The 21429-nt window shown below is 39.9% G+C and overlaps 1 protein-coding gene across 1 annotated transcript; it reads left to right on the top strand.

The window, feature by feature from the left end:
• Nucleotides 1-266: 266 nt before the first annotated feature.
• Nucleotides 267-4391, top strand: atf3 (activating transcription factor 3). Its single transcript, XM_085432536.1, has 4 exons — nt 267-410; nt 1584-1842; nt 1972-2079; nt 2251-4391. The coding sequence occupies exons 2-4, from the start codon at nt 1585-1587 to the stop codon at nt 2551-2553; spliced, it is 669 nt and encodes a 222-aa protein (XP_085288662.1). The 5' UTR covers nt 267-410; nt 1584; the 3' UTR covers nt 2554-4391.
• Nucleotides 4392-21429: the final 17038 nt, after the last annotated feature.

The following is a 21429-nucleotide window of genomic DNA, read 5'->3' as shown; positions in this document are numbered from 1 at the left end:
GAGGAAGAGCTGAAAATCTGCGGGAGGATAGGCAGAGGAGGAAAAAACATGAGGAGGAGGAGGGAGGGGACGCCTGTCCTGTTATGGCAGAGAAGAACACTCGGGGTTGCTAGATTGCATCATCGCCGGATCAGCCTTCTAAAAATAGGATGACGTCACCCCCCCTACTCTCAGGCTCCCAACCCTAGCACCCTCCCTCTCTCGCTCTCTAGTAGCGTTGCGTTGCGTCATGTGTCCCGCCCCTTCAACCAATTTAAAAGCGCGAGGTGACGCAACGTAAAGGCCACAAGAGCAACCGTAGCCAACGAGCAGGAAGCCGACACAGGAAGAGCGGAACGCACAGACATAAGAGAAGGTTTATTTTCTTCACGGCGCACTTCATCCGATCCGGACACTCACAGCTTTAACAGGTAGGCTGGAGATCTGTTTCCCGTGGAGGAGGACGGGGGTGTTTGAGCGTGTGTGTGAGGGGCAGAGAGGCGGTGTTGTCGCTCTTTGATCCCGGTGAGAAGCGCAGAGAGCCGGTGTCTCCGTGCGCTCCGTCCCGGGACACTGCGAAAACTTCCGCGCGTGTTTTTGCGTGAAAATATAAAATATATAAACAAGCGCATCTTTTTGGAGCAGTTTGCACTAACGATTTTTCTTTTTTTCTTTTTTTTTTTTTAATTTTAGCGTATTTTGTATTTATAAAAACTTGTTATTGTTTTTGTTTCAAATATGACATCATGCGACGTTTTTCTTGGATTCTGCTTGAATGCATTTTGTTACACTTTTTTTGTAACTTATTTATAATCAGGTATTTCGGATTTTTGCACTTGTTTCCTCACTTTTGACGAGACTTTTAATATTGTTGTTTCTTTTTTTTCTTCTTTCTTTTGAGTTAACTTTATAATAACAAAACCAAAACAAACATATGAATAGCACAATTCTCTTTTATAATTACCTGAACACATAATAACGAAACTGAAGGGAACAGAGGGAGGCGGTGGTAAAATATTTGTAGAGCTAACAAGACTTTTTAAAACTTTTTTTTTTAATTCTAAGAAGGTGCAGCTGTGTGCAGACTAATACAAACCATATCATTAATGACTTCGTTGCAAATGATTTATTACTGGAGAACATAAGAATATAATATAAATGTGCTTGTTTTGGTTTTGGTCTCAGAGCTGATGTAAACACCTTCTTATCTGGCTGATGGCCATAATTCAACTCTTTTCACTTCTCCGTTTAGATAACAAACATCCACACCTCCCTAATTAATGAGCCTTTTTTACAGCATGTTTTCCACAAAGCAAATATTTGCTCAGTTTTGAATGACACAGCTATTTGTCTTGTCATCACAATCTGTTTGTCCTCCTTAACATGCCATGTTGACCTTTCAAACCGATCTTAGCTTTGGACTTCCTTCTGACATTTGTGTCATTGTTACTCAGCAAAAAGTTGAACATTCCTTTATTATTCTTCCCACATTATTTATCTTGTGACTTTCAGCGTTGGGTTCATAATGACTTTAGCTCAGTTTCTTTTGAATTATATTAAGTGTTTCTAACCCACCTGATGATTTTCATCTCTTGCGTTTACAGAATGATGCTTCAGCACTCGGGTCCTTCTCTGGCTGACATCAGCTGCTCCGCCTTGGTTCCTTGCTTCTCCCCTCAAGGCACACTCACCCTGGACGACTTCACCAACTTCACACCCATCGTGAAAGAGGAGCTCCGGCTGGCAATCCAGAGCAAGCGACTGTCCAACGGGCTTAGCACCGACATGAGCTCCGATGGTGCCAGCTCCAGCTCGGATCGAGCCTCTGAGCTAACTTCATACAGGAACGGGGTCAAGCGAGAGGTAAGGCAGAGGGGGAATTACAGCATGTAGTTATCTGTAATGTGTCTGTTATATACATACATACATACATACATACAGAGAGAGAGAGTATTTTTTTCTTAATGGTCTATATTTCTCACTTTTTTTTAGTTGACATCTGAGGAGCATGAAAGAAGGAAAAGGAGGAGGGAGAGAAACAAAATCGCTGCCGCCAAGTGCCGCAACAAGAAGAAGGAAAAGACTGAATCACTCCAGAAGGTAGTTTTCCACTTTCATCAATCTGAGCATTGGTTATTCTGCACCTACTCTTAGCTTTTTGCACCCTCACAGTTAGACAATTTATAAAGCATGACATTCGCAGCTTGCGGTGAGAAGTAGCTTATGTTTCTCGGGTGAATAACAGTCTTCTTCTTCCATCCTTCTCTGCAGGAGTCTGAAAAGCTGGAGAGCATCAATGCCGACTTAAAAGCTCAGATTGAGGAGCTTAAGCAGCAGAAGCAGCAGCTGGTCTACATGCTCAACCTGCACCGGCCGACGTGCATCGTCCGAGCCCAGAACCCCCAGACGCCCGAGGACGAGCGAAACCTTTTCATCCAGCACATCCAGGAGAGCACCTTACAACTCCACAACCTCACCTCCACCACCACCTCATCCGCATCCACGTCCACAGCAGCGCCTCTCGGCGGAGGACTTCTGACTCTCGATCATGTCCAGTGCCCCAGTCACTTATGATCGCCCAGAGTGTTATCTAGGGCTTGCAATTCTTCCATCTCCTGCTGCTGATGTAGGACTGACTGGTTTCGCAGGAGGTGGAGTTGCCACATACAAACTTATGACCTGAGAATGAAACGCCACCTATGACTCCTCACGCCCACCTGCCGTCCATAATGCTGCTAGAGAAAAAGAGAGCGGTGTAAAGTGACCTCAGCACCTTCCGCTCCCTGAACCCGTAGCTGCTGATTGGACAGGAGTGAGAAATGATGGACAGCACTTTGACTTGCATTGTGTTTCTTTTTTTTTTTTTAAACATTTTAAACAGTCAGGGCCAAGAACAGATGCTAAAGCACTTAAACAAAGTTCAACAGCTTTTCTTGATTTATTAGTATTTTGAATAGTCGATGGTCTGATTTTTGTACCAAAGCACGATTTCAAGGTGATCAAGGCACATTATTTAAGAGTTCACCCCGACAGTAAGGAGATTCAGAATGACTGTGTGAGTGTGTACAGATGCAAGTCACTGACTTTAAAAAGAAGCGGTCTCTGTTTAGTGTACAGCAAAGATGACATATTTATTAAATGATTACTGTATGTTAGGATGTTGCTGTTTTAACCCTGTCTGCTTGTCCTGTATACAAAGTGAATTACTAAAAACGCTGCTACTACTAACCACTCAGGACCTAGGTATGCTATAGACGTCCGTTTTGTTATACATAATATGAGATGACTCGTCCAAAAGCATGAGTACGGGTCGGGTTCCTTGCTGTGAGTGTAGCAGACACAAAAGGGAAATGTACGTTGCAGGCAGGGTTTCTAATTCTGCACTTAATGAAAAAAGCCTAGTACAAAAGACAGTGTAATCACATGTATAGATAAGTGTTTTGTTGTGGGGTTTTTTCTTAAGAATTCAATATTTTATGGCAATCACAATTGCCCAATGGACACTTTATTTATCACTGTGTTCTCTCTTAAAGCAAAGGGGATTTTTTTTCAACCTGTTCTGTGACAATGAAGCTACATAAGTGTTATTTTACAGATGTGTTTTCTACCCAGTGTCTTGTATAAAGTATCAAATGCATATTAACTATGTGCTGCTGTATGTAAACACCAATGCCTCCTTTGGTCTCAACAGAGCAAAACCAAAAGTTATTTTTTTAAAAATGTATTTATTGAAAACATTTGGTCCGGATGTTGTGTTCATTAGATATCGTTAGCTAGGTATCAGAAGCGCTGCATCAGTTTACTCTGAAGTTATGCAAGATTTGTTGACACGTTAGAATCTAAGTGTGTCGTGAACTTCCACTGTTTGAAAACGAACTGCCAAAATAGTTGTTGTTCACTTGCACACCCTTTTCCATTGTAAAAAAAAAAAAAAAAAAAAATAGCCCAAGGAAAAAAGCAGTTTATTGCTCAAATTGCTGTTTGTTGTTTATTGGCAGTAAAATAAAGCCAAACATGAGATCAGAAGCCCTTTATTCCTGAGCGACATTCTAACTTCTCATTCTCAATCAAACTGAAACTCTGACGCACAAAGCGAAGGATGAGTACATACCAGAAGGGGTTTCCTTTGACAGAATAATAATGAATTTTGTAGACTGAAGTTGTATTCCTCTGTTAGAAGGTTTATATTGTTGTATGTGTTGTGTGAGAGTCACATTGTTAAAGGGACGCAGGCGTCTTTGTGGTCATAGTACTTTTGTCACCTGTTGTCCCGATGCTAGTCATTACTAGATAGTCACTGAGCACTGAGTGCATGTATTCATATTGTGCCTATTTCTACTACTGAAGACTTTTTTTTTTCTCTATAGCTGTGTCATAGCAGAAATAAATAAAGGATGTCAGGTACAACTGCACTGCTACTATCACTGTGTAACTACTTCCATCTCTGTTTTGATTTTTGATACTTTGATAATTAAAGATGTGAACTGAAAATGCGACCTGTGAGATGCCTTTTCTGGAAATGGATGGGCAGATGTGACATCAGGAGTTTCTGGTAGAGAGCAGAATTCATGTTTCCATCAATTACAGCAACCAGTGAGGTCCTGAAACAGGACAGCAGTCCCAGACCGTCACCCTGACACCACCATGTTTGGCTGTCGTTTAATGAAATGCTGTGTTAGTTTCACACCAGATGTAACGGGACTCATTATTGAAAACATTTGGCTTTGTCACCCTGTCCAGACTGATAGATGTTAGCGACTAGTTATCTCTTTCTAATATTATATTTTGTTTGATGATCTGAAACATGTAACTGGGACAAAAATGCAAAAAAAATTGTTATTAACATATCAGTAGTACATAATAATAATAATAATGGTTAGAGCTTAATAAATGTGCAGCAATAATTGTAGAACCAAAAACAAGCTCCCTGAAGCTCAGTGGAAGTGGGCTGAGTAGCTGATTTCTTATGATAATCTTAAATTAAATTATGATATGATTATTGCTACAGTGAGCTCACATGATGCTGTTGGAAAAAAAGCTGTGATAGTACGTTGATAACACTAAACAGAGCAGAAACAGAAATATTAGTGCCTTGCTCTTCGCTGTTGGAGCTGTACAATATCATATACCTATAGACTTTCTGCACTTATGAAAACATGTGCCATCTGATGCAACACGTTGTAAAACAAATGTTTGCAATGCTTATCATCAATAATCACCACTTTCTGACAATGCAGTTGACCGGTCAGTTGCTTTGGATTGCATCAGATCAGTTTTGAAACAATGATTTTCATTTTGTAGCCATTAACCCGCTCGCGTATGTCTCATGTTCTCCATGTCTGAAAATGACAACAGCAGAACTAACAAAACTCATGCTTGATCTTTAGAAAACTAACTCTGCAGCTGTGGTCTTCTGCTTTACTTTAGGAACACAGTTACATCAGCACCGGGCCCTCTCTCATTAAAATAAAGAGTGTGTTATGAATATCAGGAAAAATAACACAGTTTCCTTGAAGGATACTCGGTTTTAAAATGTTTTAAAAGCTTACATTCCCAGATGTACTAGCAGCTTCCTAGTACCCATGGGTACTAGGAAGCTGCTGTACTTCTATCACCATGTTTTTTTTCCACAAGTGGAACAATTTCACAACATAAACGTTTGCTTACAAAAATCTCCGACAGAATTCCTACATGTAATCACAGAGCAACTGTGCATGTGATGGAGCTGAAGGACAAGACTGAACATGTTCTCTTCAAAGAGGTAGAGGCAGGCAGAAGGGTGAGGTAACACTGCCTTGTTAGATATGACTGGATGTTTTCTACAGTATCTGTCCAAGAAGGCTCTGACATGCAGTTCAAATAACAACAAACCCGCCCAATAAGGCCACTGGCCTTAGAGATGTGCGGTACATCACACCGTAAACAAGCGTGTTCAAACACGAGCCAATATGTGGAATGTGCAAAATCAAATCCATTTGTTTCCCGTCTTTTTTTTAATACATAGTTATGCCAAAGTTGCAACATAGAATGATGTGAATGATGTGATAGGGAATTAATCCGATGAAACCATTCAAATTAGCTTTCTGATGAAACGTGACATATGTGTTCTAAACAATCCCGGCAAACTGAAAGTGTATAAACAGATAATTATGTGATTACACAAGAAGCTTCATGCCCTCAAGCATCAAATCTCACCCACCTGCACCAGGACGTTAAAACTCACACAGAAAATAACTTGTTCCAGGTCTGCCAGCCCGAGATCTGCTATGGTTTGACCCCACCTAGCTGTCACTGAAAGTGGATGAAAGCAAACATCCAGGTATACAATCACTGTAATCAATACTTTGCACCTGTCCTAGTGAGTTTCACGGTACCAATAGTTAGTATTCCGGTAAGCTGCCCAGAACCTAGAGAACACATGACGTTCCGCCTCTTTCCTATCACAAGTATTCTGATTTCCTGTTAAACTCCTTAAAGAGCAAGTCATCTCATTTCAGGAAACCATGCATGGAATAAAAGAGTGAAAACAATCAATAAAGAAAGAGTTCAGTTCACAATTGTGCTGATATTTTCAGAAGAATCCTTGTGAGTAAGATTCTCATAAACCAAGCAGCGTGAGAAAAAGTGGGTGGGGCAGCATTTTACCGAAGGTGATGTCTAAACCTGCCCATCAGTTTAATTTACACAACTGGTATGTTAATTACAACTCATCACAAACCAAAAATAACATTCCAGTTACTCTCAAGTTTCTTCCCGCTCTGTTTCCATATTGACATTTTAATAATTTCCCCAAATACTTCTCCTAATAGGGAGAAGCAAACCTTTTTGATGTTGAGCTCGGTGGCATTTTTTGTGTTCACATGTCAATTATTCAAGGCCTTTCACAACAGCTCTTATCGTTTATCAATCTAGTTGTTGAAGTGATGAAATAACGACACTCTTTGAGTCTATTGTACACTGCAGCCCTACAGGTGGTGTCCCAGCCTCCAGATATATGTGGACATCAGTAGTATCAGTCTTGGGTTACCTAAGATTTCAGTGGATATTAAGGTCAGGTTCAGGATCTTTGCGCCCATATATAAATCTCTAACCTTGTGCTGTGTGTGGGCTCATCTCAGGCATTTCTTGGCTGGCGTTTAGTCCATTTTTGATGTTTTTATGCTCTCAAATGATGTTTGAACATGAGAGACTTTCAACTTGTTGACATTTTAGAGAAATGTATCCTTCTACAATTTCCTGTAAAAAAAAATAGCTCACAGATCATATCTGCCGGCTAGTCCAGGTTCACTGACACTCACTTCTGTTGATACCTGTCTCTGCTGACATTCAGAGTTGTTCATGAGACCGCTGGGATCTGCTTGGCTCTGAGTCATCAGACATTGAGACCGAGGGTCCATGTGGATGTCTGCATGCTTGCCAATTTTCGTGACTGCACAGACTTGTCGACAGATCATTTACATCACGTTACAATGTACCGACCATACGATATGACAACTTTTTTGACTTCAAAGGAACTACTTCTCCAGCTCCGGCAGCAGAGTACAATTGAGGCCTGGATTTTGGATGTAGTTTTTTATTTTTTACAGATGGAGCTCCCAGACAGAAGGAGGAAAAGAGGAAGACCACGGAGGATTTGTGGATGCAGTGAAGGAGGACGTGCAAAGACTTGGTTTGACAAAGGAGGATGATAGGGATAGAGTTAGATGGAGGCAGATGATCTGTTGGGAAGACCCCTAAAGGGAGCGACTGGAAGAAGAAGAATTTATCTTAAGTCCAGAATTGAATCCACACCCTAAACACTCCTGTCTATAAATGCCTCTGTGCCCACATACGTTTCTCATTGTTTCTATGCCCTACCCTCTCTCACGCGCACTTTGTCAAAGGTATCAGTCAGGGAGCTGCTGCCAATACTTCATAAGGCTCCAAGCTTTGTTGCTTCATTATTATAAAACATTCACATGTGGGGTTTTGGTACTTGCTAGTGAATGATGAGTGCAACAAATAGAATAAAAGAGGACTCCACTCCTCATTATTCAGTTTATTAGAACGCTGGGATGAACAACAACGGGGCTGTGACCAATTTATCACATCTGTATAAACACCTTAGTTTCATTATTATCATCTTGTAAAGAGATGACTTCAGATTGGCTTAAGGTATACTCCTGTGTCATAAAAAACTACAATAAAAAGTTCAAAACTGTGTATGGGATCTTTTCAGAGGTGAGCCAAGGTTCAGCGTTCTTCAGCTGCAGGCTGTAATTAACAGGTTCAGTGGGAATGTCAGGAGGAGATACATCAGCAGAACAGCATCTCACATGAAGGCGTTTGTAATGCAAATGGGATTTCTCCTTTGCTTTTGAGAAAAAAAACAGTTCCAACTATTTGGTCAATCTTTTTGTGCGCTCGTTAAAAAGGAACTAAGATTGCACTACTTCACAGTATGCAGGCATGGGGAGTGTCGTTATGCACTGATATGACAATAGTTTTCAAACTCATTAAAGTGTTAGTAATGGTAACTAAGGTGAACTCCCAACTCTTGAGCCACGATCGCCCCGCAATCTCATTGCACACAATCACAAAATTAACAAACATTGCTAAACTGTTATAGTGTAAGGGCATAATATGTGGCAGATAACATTATTACTGGCCCATAACTTTTAAGTTGAGTTTTTATGTTGCTTGTTGCCATGCAGGAATGTTTACTTTTGGCAGGTCAACAAAGTTGTTGGGACAAGTTTAATGGCAACACCATTAAGGGCAGGGTGGCTTACATAAGTGTTATGGTTTTATAAGCATGCACACATCTGTTTGGGTCCGAGTTGTGCTCTGAGACAAGTTACGAAAAAATTGTGCGTCCGTTCTTCAGCCTGATTCTAAACAGACTTTAAAAATAGACAACTACTTGTCCCTGGCTCTGTTTCAATTCATTTGACACTATGTGACATAATAATCAGTTTGTTTGAATTTGTACTTCCCCTCCTCTACCAATCCTAAAGTTCATTGCTCTATAGTGCCTGCGACCTGTTGATTACAGTGATGTTTGGCCATGTTTTAGGAAATGTCAGACACCAATGATGCTGGAGATTTAAGAATATTTTCCTTCTGTAATCATTATAGTTTGTTTGAACATTAGTCTATGAATAAAAGTTTATTTACAAGAAGTGAAAATGGCTGATGTTTTCAACCTGATGAGAACTGTTCTGCTTCATTGCTCAGTTTAATGTCATTTTGAATTCATTAATAATAAATAATTAAGTTAAAAAAAATAAGCTGCTGAAATAAAGTTTTATATTTTCAACAGCAATCAATCTGTAACTTAACTTAACTCAAAAATAACTGAAACACAAATTAACATCCTTTATGGGTTGTTTCTCTTTAAATTATTTTTTTTTCTTTTTAAAAAGTAACTTTGTTTCTCAAATTTCAAGCGGAAGTAGAAGTGGGAAGTGCATGCTTTGACACACCCTGAGTGCTGCGAAATCAGAGGACAGTTTATCCTTGGGTCTTTTTGGGGTCAAAAGGTGACATCATGTTAAGTCATTCCAGAGGGCGAACTCAGTTTCTACCTCTATGTTTGATCATAGTTGGTTGTTTCACTGGCAAACACGTATTGCTGCCTGTGGTCTCAACTGCTGGTTGTTTGTCTTGAGTGTGTCCCATGAGTTGTTGGCTAATATGGAGCCAAAGTACACACAGGCAGGAAGAAGGGGGGTTGTAATGGAGAGGAAGGATGGTTGGTCACTTGCTTAAATAAGAGGGAAACTGAGGCAATTCAGTGACAAACAGAGGAAAGACAACTGATGAAACAGCAGTGTCATAATCTCTAACCAATGTCATCCTGTGTGGTCAAAAGGTCCAATGAAGACTAAAAGGTCATTAAGGGAGCAGTTCACGGTTAACGAAACTACATTCAGTGCATTCGCTGTTCTAATCATCACAGCTGCTTACTTAGCTACTGACGCATTAACAGAATACGAGAAAGATGAGTGTGAAATATGAGGAAAATCTGGCATCCAAAGGGCTCCATTTTTCAAAGAATCTGTCTGGGTAAGTATCCGCTAACATCTGGGAAATGATTTGGTAACACTGGAATGTATTGCATTATTAATGTAGGAGTATCCTGTCAAAACATTTGATTTAATTAATATAGTCACCCTGGTGTCAAAACCAGTTTCAACAGCTTTGATTGTGTATTTTGTATTTTGTGGTAAAAACACAGCACATCCTCTTATAAGGTTTGATTTAACAGCACAAAAAATATTGGTCATTATGAGGTTTTAAAAATTACAACCTGTGTCATTATCTCTTTATTTGTCAAAATACAGAAGGAGAGTGTAGATAAACGGTCTGATTTGGCAATGGCCCAGGCAAAGTCCACATCTTGAACTGATTGAAATGCCGCGTACAAATAAATGCCTGTAGTCCTCAATGAACTGACGCAATATTATCAAGAAGGGAGGGCCAAAATCCCCCCCCCCCCCCCCCACTGAAATGTAAGAGATAAAGATATGAAATTACACAGATGAAATAATAAGATAAAATTACACAGAAATGTATCACTTACTTACTCAGATTCTTGTTACGAAGGGTGGTTCTACATTCCTGTTCCTAGTAATTCAATTCAATTCAATTCAATTTTATTTATATAGCACCAAATCACAACAAAAGTCGCCTCAAGGCGCTTCATAGATACAGAGAAAAGCCCAACAATCATATGACCCCCTATGAGCAAGCACTTTGGCGACAGTGGGAAGGAAAAACTCCCTTTTAACAGGAAGAAACCTCCGGCAGAACCAGGCTCAGGGAGGGGCGGCCATCTGCTGCGACCGGTTGGGGTGAGAGAAGGAAGACAGGATAAAAGACATGCTGTGGAAGAGAGACAGAGGTTAATAACAGATATGATTCAATGCAGAGAGGTCTGTTAATACATAGTGAGTGAGAAAGGTGACTGGAAAGGAAAAACTCAATGCATCATGGGAATCCCCCGGCAGCCTAAGTCTATTGCAGCATAACTAAGGGAGGATTCAGGATCACCTGGTCCAGCCCTAACTATATGCTTTAGCAAAAAGGAAAGTTTTAAGCCTAATCTTGAAAGTAGAGATAGTGTCTGTCTCCCGAATCCAAACTGGAAGCTGGTTCCACAGAAGAGGGGCCTGAAAACTGAAGGCTCTCCCTCCCATTCTACTTTTAAATACTCTAGGAACAACAAGTAGGCCTGCAGAGCGAGAGCGAAGTGCTCTAATAGGGTGATATGGTACTACAAGGTCATTAAGATAAGATGGGGCCTGATTATTTAAGACCTTGTATGTGAGGAGCAGGATTTTGAATTCAATTCTGGATTTAACAGGAAGCCAATGAAGGGAAGCCAAAACAGGAGAAATATGCTCTCTCTTTCTAGTCCCTGTCAGGACTCTTGCTGCAGCATTTTGGATTAGTTGAAGGCTTTTCAGCGAGTTTTTTGGACATCCTGATAATAATGAGTTACAGTAGTCCAGCCTGGAAGTAATAAATGCATGAACTAGTTTTTCAGCGTCACTCTGAGACAGGATATTTCTAATTTTAGAGATGTTGCGCAAATGGAAGAAAGCAGTCTTACATATTTGTTTAATATGTGCGTTGAAGGACATGTCCTGGTCAAAAATGACTCCAAGGTTCCTCACAGTGTTACTGGAGGCCAAGGTAATGCCATCCAGAGTAAGAATCTGGTTAGATACCATATTTCTAAGATTTTCAGGGCCGAGTACAATAACCTCAGTTTTATCTGAATTAAGAAGCAGAAAGTTAGCGGCCATCCAGGTCTTTATGTCTTTAAGACATTCCTGCAGTCTAACTAATTGGTGTGTGCTATCTGGCTTCATGGACAGATAGAGCTGGGTGTCATCGGCATAGCAGTGAAAATGTATGCTATGTCTTCTAATGATGCTGCCTAAGGGAAGCATGTATAATGTAAACAGAATTGGTCCTAGCACTGAACCCTGTGGAACTCCATAATTAACCTCAGTGTGTGAAGAGGACTCTCCATTTACATACACAAATTGGAGTCTATTAGATAGATATGATACAAACCACTGCAGTGCAGTACCTGTAATACCTACAGCATGTTCTAATCGCTCTAATAGGATATTATGGTCAACAGTATCGAATGCTGCACTAAGGTCTAGCAGGACAAGCACAGAGATGAGTCCACTGTCAGAGGCCATAAGAAGATCATTTGTAACCTTCACTAAAGCTGTTTCTGTGCTGTGATGAGCTCTGAAACCTGACTGAAACTCTTCAAATAAACCATTCCTCTGCAGATGATCTGTTAGCTGTTTGACAACTACTCTTTCAAGGATTTTTGATATGAAAGGAAGGTTGGAGATTGGCCTATAATTAGCTAAGACTGCTGGGTCTAGAGATGGCTTTTTGAGTAAAGGTTTAACTACAGCCAGCTTGAAGGCCTGTGGTACATAGCCGATTATTAGAGATAGGTTGATCATATTTAAGATTGAAGCATTAATTAATGGCAGGACTTCTTTGAGCAGTTTTGTAGGAATGGGGTCTAAAAGACACGTTGAAGGTTTGGAGGAAGTAATTATTGAAGTTAACTCAGAAAGATCAATTAGAGAAAAAGAGTCTAACTTAACATCAATGGTACTAAGAGTAGCTGTAGATAATATTACATCTGTGGGATGATTACTGGTAATTTTTTCTCTAATGATAAAAATTTTATTTGTGAAGAAGTTCATGAAGTCATTACTAGTTAACGTTAAAGGGATGGTTGGCTCAAAAGAGCTCTGACTTTTTGTCAGCCTGGCTACAGTGCTGAAGAGAAACCTGGGGTTGTTCTTATTTTCTTCAATCAGTGATGAATAGTAAGATGTTCTGGCTTTGCGGAGGGCTTTCTTATAAAGCAGCAAACTATTTCTCCAGGCTAAATGATGATCCTCTAAATTTGTGACACGCCATTTCCTCTCCAGCTTACGAGTCATCTGCTTTAGGGTACGTGTTTGAGAATTATACCACGGAGTCAAATACTTCTGATTAGAGACCTTAGTTTTCACAGGAGCTACAGTATCCAGAGTCGTACGTAGTGAGGAGGTGAAATTATTAACAAGATAATCGACCTCTGTTGGGGTAGCGTTCAGATAGCTGCTCTGCTCTGTGTTGGTACAGGGCATTGAAGATGATAACAGTGGGTGGATTATATTCTTAAACTTAGTTACAGCGCTTTCAGAAAGACATCTACTTTGATAAAAGTCTACTCTCCACCGCTGTGTAATCAATTATTGTAAATGTAAATGTTATCAGGAAATGATCAGACAGGAGAGGGTTTTCAGGAAACACTGTTAAATGTTCAGTTTCTATGCCATATGTTAAAACAAGATCTAGAGTGTGATTAAAGTGGTGGGTGGGTTCTAAACAAACAGTAAACAAACAGCTACAGGGTGGATTGTTCACATGTTTGTTTCAGTCTTCACCCCAAGGCTAATTTAACATTGCAGGCATGTAGCTTTAATTTCCGAGATGTGTCAAATCAACTCGACCTGACCTTATTTATTTGTGAGGGGACCAAGTCAAGTTGTGGGCGAATGCGCTGGGAACAGTTTAAAAAGCAAAAAACTACTGAAATCCAATAAAGTTTACCTCTAAAAGCAGTAGTATTACAATATACAGTTTGACTGTGGTGTTCAAAAAGATGATGCCTGAAGGGACATGTGGCTATTACATTACATGACTGGTTGTAGGATGTATTGTTTTTAATTTGCTATCTCTCTAAATAACATTGGAACGAATGGTATAACCTTCCTGGAAAAAATTGGGAAAGACTCTTTTGTGCTCAACGGCACATGAATCCACTGTAGTTGCTCAGGTAGTTACAGGAAGCATGGTTTCTCATGGTGTCAATGACGTCCAGCATCAGACCTGTAAAAAAAAAAAAAAAAAAAAATGGAAATACCGCATATAAAAAATGAGGGCACCTGTCTGTGATGGCCTTTACGTGGAAGGTTAACATTGCATTAAAGTGCAAGAGGTTCCAGTGCAAAGACAGAGACACCATTTTGCTTTGGCTTTGTAAACACGTTGCTAGAAGCAGCAAAACAAGCCCTCACTTATAATTCCAGAGTTAAAAGAGGATTTGAGTGAACTGTGTGATGAAAAAGGCATTCAAAAAGCTTTCAAAGTGTTTATAATTATTTAGTGCTGCTTGCACTAAATTAAATCTATTTGTGAGTTGCAGACCAAAACTTTAGACACTTAAACTACTGCAGAAACAGATGATCTGTCCATTGGCACAACCACTACTCTTCTAGGGAACTTACTGAGAATGCAGTTCATATTTCAGCAGAAGTGTGTGTGTGTGTGTGTGTCTGTGTAGATGCGTTGGAGGTGAATGGAATTTTTATGTCAGTATGTGGGTGCATTGTGTCTGTGTGTGAGATAACATTTTTTATTTTTTTTATTTTTTTATTTTATATTTCTATTTTCCCTCAGCTTTCCATCAGTTTTTGAGAAGTTTCTAAAGGAAACTGGAATTACTCCAATGCTATTTCATGCACCCCACCACTCAGCAAGTTAGCACTTTATTTTAATGTCTCATAATAAATCTAGTGAAAGCTTTATTAAATAGATGGTCACCAATAAACTGATAAAATAAATCATTTTAAATTTATAATATGTTCATGATCTCCCTTTCTATCCCTGAATTATGCAACTGAGTAATTGCTAGAAACGTTATGGTGTAAGTCGACTTTAAAAAAGACAGAGAAGTTGTAATTTGATTTAATTTGATCTCATTAACATTTATGAATACATTTTATAATTCGCCTAGGAACTTTTGAGCTATGGTCACTGAGGTCACCCATTAGCTTACTGAATTTTTCGGACCATGAGGCGCACAAGATTTTAAGGCGCACTATTGATGAACACGTCTGTTTTCATGCATAAGACACACCGGATTATAAGGCGCATTAAATGAAAGAAAACAGATAAGTCAAACTTTACTCAACTCTTGCTTCCTCTACATCCGTACCATTGATTCATTAATGGCCAGAGGGGCCGATGGCGCGATATGGCAGCCTCGCTTCTGTCAGTCTGCCCCAGGGCAGCTGTGGCTACAACCGTAGCTTGCCTCCACCAGTGTGTGAATGCGAGAGTGAATGAATAGTGGTATTGTAAAGCGCTTTGGGTGCCTTGAAAAGCGCTATATAAATCCAATCCATTATTATTATTATTAATGTTGAATTCTTTCGCAGCTGCTCTGTTCCCGTGTTGTTGCAGTATATGAATGACTAACCTCGTATTGTGGATACATTACCTCAGTTGTTCTCCTGACTGAAGTTTGGTCCGTTTATAGCATCCTGCCATGCGATTGCATTTGTCCCTAACCATCGGGAACCCTTGGGTTTCCACCCTAGTGGAAAAAACGTTAGCATTCATCTTCCAGCTTCACTGTGTTTATGTTGTGCTAACATAGCTGTGCCGCTAGCGATCACATGGCACATCATTATATACCAGCTAGTCCAACTTCAGCAGCCCTACAAAAGTAACTGCTGTTTAGTTATCTGTCTTCATTTATGTTGAAAGTGATAGCAGAGCTGTAAGTTTTAATTATTTCAGAAATCTCTCAGTCAGAACATGGTATATCATGTTTACGTGGAAACTAGCGAGCTAACTTCCTGCTAACTGTGAACTCCGTTAAATGTAATAAATTCTGTTTTCGTGGTTGCCTGGATGTGAAACTTAATTGTTACACCTGGTAAAGCAGCAACGCTGATCATTTTATTAAAGAAAGAATTTAGAAACAATTTAGACAGTTTTTAACTCTCAGTGATGCCGCAGTGTTCTTTTGAATTTGGGACCTGAAACAGACGGAGTTTTGGACCCAGATTACTCTGCGAGGCTCCTGACTACTCTGACAATCCATCAAGCAGTGCAGCTTTGTAGCTTACCAAAGTCGTACTAAAACATTTTTTTGAATGCCGCGTACCACATAAAATTGGTTTGAGGACAGTAAGTATAACCAGAATTCATACATAAGGTGCACCGGATTATAAGGTGCACTGTGCCTTATGGTACGGAAAATACGGTAGTGCTGTAATTTAGTATCATAATCATCTATTTTATGAGTGCAGCTCACAGAGACACATAATAAAGAACTTTCATTTCACCCACAAAACTGAAGTGCAAGCTTTCCAAATAGACTTTCATTCACAAAGAGCCAAATTATATGTCAGATAATTAAAAATCAGTCAATTCATATAATTCAAAGACTTGTGTTGTCAAAAGTAAAGCTTAGTAGTCAGTAATCAGCAACAATGCTTTTTTTCTGGCAAGCCCGAACATCCTAGTGTATTGCATATAGTTATAGAAACACTGTAGATATGTTTGTTTCACAGCTGAAGATGGACATTTTAACATGAGAGACTATGGTGACTGACTCACTTTTGGAGACAGCCTCATGTGACCATTGGAACTGCAGTTTTGGCATTTCTGCACTGGCTTCACCTTTTAACCATGAAGGTTTCCTGTTTTTTTTATCATGTCGTTCTTTGTGAAGCCACTTCGATCTTTTAAAATCAGTTAATCAGGTCACGGCTGTCCCAAGAATAACCAATCACAGTTTGTAGCAGGATACCAACACAAAGGGAAATAAACTGTAGTCTGTGAGAGACTTGGTTTAAAATATAACAACGCCTAGGCTAAAAAAACATGGACTTTAACAAATACAAACAAACAGCTATAAATTTGGTAGAATTTGAAAAGTTTAGTGTGGGGATACTGTACAACATCATACTGTCTAAACATTGTCAAGCTAAAAGGCAACAATGGGACTCAAACTGTACTCTCCTGAGTAAATGTCCTCCTTTAAAACAAACACTTGATCCCATTCCCATGCAGAGTTTGTTTGCAATTTAATATCGGTCACCTCTGTCACTGGATAAACTTTTCCATTACAGTATACGTTTCCTGAAAAACGGAAATTTTACTATGGAATTTCATCTGATTTATGATCTCAGCATTTCTAAAACATTTCCTACAGCCCTGTTCTCATCATTCTTTATCTGTACACAGAATGAAAGATTGTATCAGAATTTCAGCAGAACTCTGTGGATATTTGTGTGTGTGGTGTTACTTCACAGCTGTGTAGGTGCCTGAATGCCTTTATCTTTGTTCTGTGTGATTGAACATATATTTGTAGCTTAATTATCTGTCTCAGCAGGCTGCCTACTGGATTCCTCTGAATAAGTCAGTGACATATTCGTTTCCGCCTGGGCAGCGTTTCCTTACTTATTGTGCAAGGTGAGTTGTTTTAGAGAATGGTTCACTTATACGTTGGTCTTGGCTCAGTTTCATAGAGTCTGTGCTGCCAGTTTCCTGAGGATGTCTGAGGAACTGGAGAAGCCAGGCCAAATATGGTTTAATTTGTGTAACTTGGAGACCTTGATGGGTGGAGTTCAGCACAGTAAGGCAACTGGGAGTTGTCCAAGTTTTTTTTTTCCCTGAAACTGTTGATCTGTGTTTCATTAGAAAACATTTTGTACTGTTTTTTGGCCAGTGGTGTTTACATTGCAGCAGATTAATGAGTGGATGTACGGTAGGTCAGCTTTTTCTGGGTCCTAAGAATTTTTTTTTCCAATATCCTTGCAAAATATTTTCTCTTAAATTCAACAGCTTAACATGATTCGTTTCTTCAGGCTGTAAAAGGTAAAACTTCCTCATTTTCCAAAGTATTCAGACACATGGACAATAAAATGAACATTAGAAATAATTTAAAACCACTTGTGGAATATTTTAACCTTCACGCTGGGGGAAGCAATTATTTGATCCCAACTGAATTTGGCAGAAATGACCAGTCTCTCATTTTTACGGTAGTTTTATTTTAATGAAAAGAGAAAATATCAACCAAAACTCCAGGAAAAAACACATTACATCGAAGTTATAAATTGATTTCTGTGTCATTTAGTGAAATAAGTGTGTGATCCCCTACGACACAGCTAGAATTCTGGTTCACACAGGTGCAGTGTGCCCATGTGACACACAGATTCCAATCAGTCAATCAACCAGTAAATCAGATACTCATGAGCTAAACTTGTTATGTGTACAAAGCACACCTGTCCACAGAGTAAGTTTCTTCCATTCCAACCTGTCTATCACCATGGGCAAGACCAGAGGAGGCGTCAAAGGACATCAGGGACGATCCGCACATGGCTCGATTTGACAATATGACCATCAGCAAGAAGGCAAGTGAGAAGGTGCTAGCTGTTGGTGTGATATAAAATAACCCTCGGTCTGGAGCTCCACGCATGCAGAAATGGGGGGGGATCAGCCCAAAATTACATGGAGTTTTTTAATGATCTGATAGATTGAAGTCTTGCAGTGCCCCGCAAGGTGAGAATGACCCAAAGAGCACCATCCCCGCAGCCAAGCACGAAGGTGAAAACATTATGCTTTGGGGCTGTTTATCTTTTAGAGGTACAGAACTTCACCGGGATCAATGGACAGGGGCGTGTATCGTAAATTCTTGGACCACAACCTCCTTCCCTCAGCAAGAACACTGAAGATGGGTCATGGACATGTTTTCCAGCATGACAGTGACCCAAAACATATCACCAAGGCAACAAAGGAGTGGTTAAAGAAGAAGCACATTAGGTGCCAACTACTGGAAACATCTTATCGCTGGCTTTGCCAACAAGGTTTTCTCCACTAAGTACTATAACATGTTTTACGTGGGATCAAATAATTATTTCTGCCACTATACATAGAGTATGGGTTAAATTTGACCTGCTGCAGCCTATCCCCACTACCATAAATTCTTTTAACCTGAAAATTAATGACTTCTCTTAAAGTGTGCAAAGAGGCTTTTCCCGGTCAAATATGACCTGTATGTGGTTAGATGGATTTTAGAGGGAAAGTTTCAGGGAATCCTGAAACTGTGAAAGCATACTATGGGAGGAAGTGGGAGTACTTGGAAAGAACTTCCTCAGAAAGAGGGAGAACATGCAAATTTCACATAGAAAGGCCCAAATGTGAATTTGACCAGGACCTTTTTGCTGTGAAGTGACATATCTCTTTAAGTGTTTATTTAAAAAATTCCACCAATGTTAAAAAATATCCAGAATCTAAGTAGATTTAAAGTTTTAAAGAAGTTTAAAACCTACTATTCATCACACCTCTTTAATAATACATATTATTATAATTTATTCATTATGTAGACATCATTAATGTTGTTTTGACTGATTTTCCATGGAGCCGCCTACTGCCAGCTGTAATTCTAACACGCTGAAAACAGCTCACCTTCCCACTTTGTTTCTTTTTGTCTTCAAAGAATTCATCAGCAGGTTTGTGGAAGAAAAGCATCCGTTTGGCTTCCCTGAAATCTTTTGCTACGAAATGGTTGGTCTCTGGTGGTTTGCTTCATCATATTCTGTGTCGAAATGATCCACTCACCTCTTCATGTGAAGGGGGAAGGAAGGAAGGAGGAAGGAAAACTGAAGTGGGCTCTGTACTGTGCTGTCTTAAACTCTGATGCAGTTGCGGTCAAAATGGAGAACTGGTAGCATTTACCAACTTATAGATTTCTATTCATATGCTCAAAATGACCTCAGGACTTCAAGTAAAAGGATGTGATGTCCTCAAAGACGTTTCTGTTACTTAAACTGATGATGGTGAGCATTAGCTTCGCAATTAGCCCGTGACACAATTGAGAGATTTTGCAGTTTTCATACATCATGCAGGTCTGGTGAGCTTGACCTTTTGTGATTTTGACCCACACAAACACACACAATTCACGGTGAGCAGTTTTAACGTTCTCGTTGTTTGGTGTGGTGTCACTGTGGGACTTTGAGAGGCAAGCATGGGAAGAACATGGAAACTCCACACAGAAAGGCCCCATGTGACCAGGAGATTTAAAACCAGGACCTTTATGTTGTGGGGAGACGGTGTGCTAACCGCTGCACCACCGTGCATTAGAAAACAAAGCTTTGATTCAAAGTGTGGTCTGTGGGTTTAGTACTTGACATGCTAACATTTCATGTGTCTCTTAAGTGCAAAATAAAGTGCATTGCTGTGCTTTTCTTTCAACCAGGGCTCATGGCGTATTAGCATATAGCAGCACAAAATAATGCTAAAGGAACATTTTACTTCAGTGTCAGCTTCTTTAGGGATTATCATAAAATTAGGTTTTAAGATTTGACTTTTTTTTAATCACTGGCAGAGTGAAACAGCTACTGGAAGAAGCATTCTCACAGAAACTGTCTGTCTCTGAATTAAAGTTAATAAACAGGTTATTAACGGGGTTTTTTAATATGTCTTGTGCTTTAGGAAACTGTATTGCCACACCACGTAGACACAGTCAGAAAAACCTGCTGAAGTTCAAGCCAAGCATCGGAGGAGGAAAGAAATCTGATTTACACTACATTGCACTCAGTATGGTTGTTAGTGCCAGATAGGCTGGTCTGGACATTACAGAAACTGCTGATCTGCTGGGATTTTTCTAAGGCCATTTCTAAGGTTCACAGAGGATGGTCTGAACAAGAGAAAATATGCAGTCCTCTGGGCAAAAATGCCTTGTTGATGTCAGAGGTCTTAGGGGAATGGCAGACTGCTTTGAGCAGACAGGAAAGAAACAGGAACTCAAATAATTACTCATTACAACCAAAGAAGGCAATATCTGTATGCGCAACAGGTCCAATCTTGAAGCAAATGTGCTCCAGCAGCAGAAGGCCACACCAGCTACCACTCCTGTCAGCTAAGAACGGGAAACTGAGGCTACCGTTCACACTGGCTCACTGGGCTGGTATTGTATTGTAGAATCAGTATTTGGTGAAAACAACATAAAGCATGGATCCATCTAGCGTTGTAACAGCAGTTCAGGCTGCTGCTGGTGTTGGAGATATTTCCATAGCACACTTTGGGCCCCTTAGTACCAAATGAGCAATGTTTAAGCCTGAGCAGTGATTATTGATGAGTAGGGTGTGTCACGATCTAGCAGGATAACACACCCTGTCACAAAACTCATCTCCACCGGGTTTCTAAAACATGACAGGGAGTTCGCTATACATGGATGACGTCCACAGTTACCAGATGTCAATCCAATAGAGCATCTTTGGAATGTCATGAAACAAGAGATTCTCATCACGGATGTGCAGGACCTGTGTGAGGCTATCACATCAACTTTCCAGCACCTCGCTGAAGCTACGCTACACTATGAAGAATTATAGCAGCTCTGTGGGTTAAAATAGGGTCCAGTCTTGTACTAGTGAGGTGTACCTAATAAAGTGGCTACTTAATGTGTAATTTCTTTCAATCCCTATCCCTGATTAAACTAATGTTGTTTTATGAGCAAAGGCTTCAGACTAGCTTCTATGAGAAGAAGAAGGAGATAATAGTAATGGCCCATCTTTCATCATTTAGGAACAGTGAAAATGTATAACCAGATCCTTTTTGTTAAACATATGTCCACATACG

This window comes from Copadichromis virginalis, linkage group LG15, assembly GCF_057382275.1.
Source record: "Copadichromis virginalis isolate Kocher_CV1m ecotype Utaka linkage group LG15, C_Virginalis_male_GT1.1, whole genome shotgun sequence".
In the NCBI taxonomy this organism is placed as follows: Eukaryota; Metazoa; Chordata; class Actinopteri; order Cichliformes; family Cichlidae; genus Copadichromis; species Copadichromis virginalis.
Note: the sequence above shows the minus strand (reverse complement) of the source record. Positions and strands in the feature narration are given on the sequence as shown.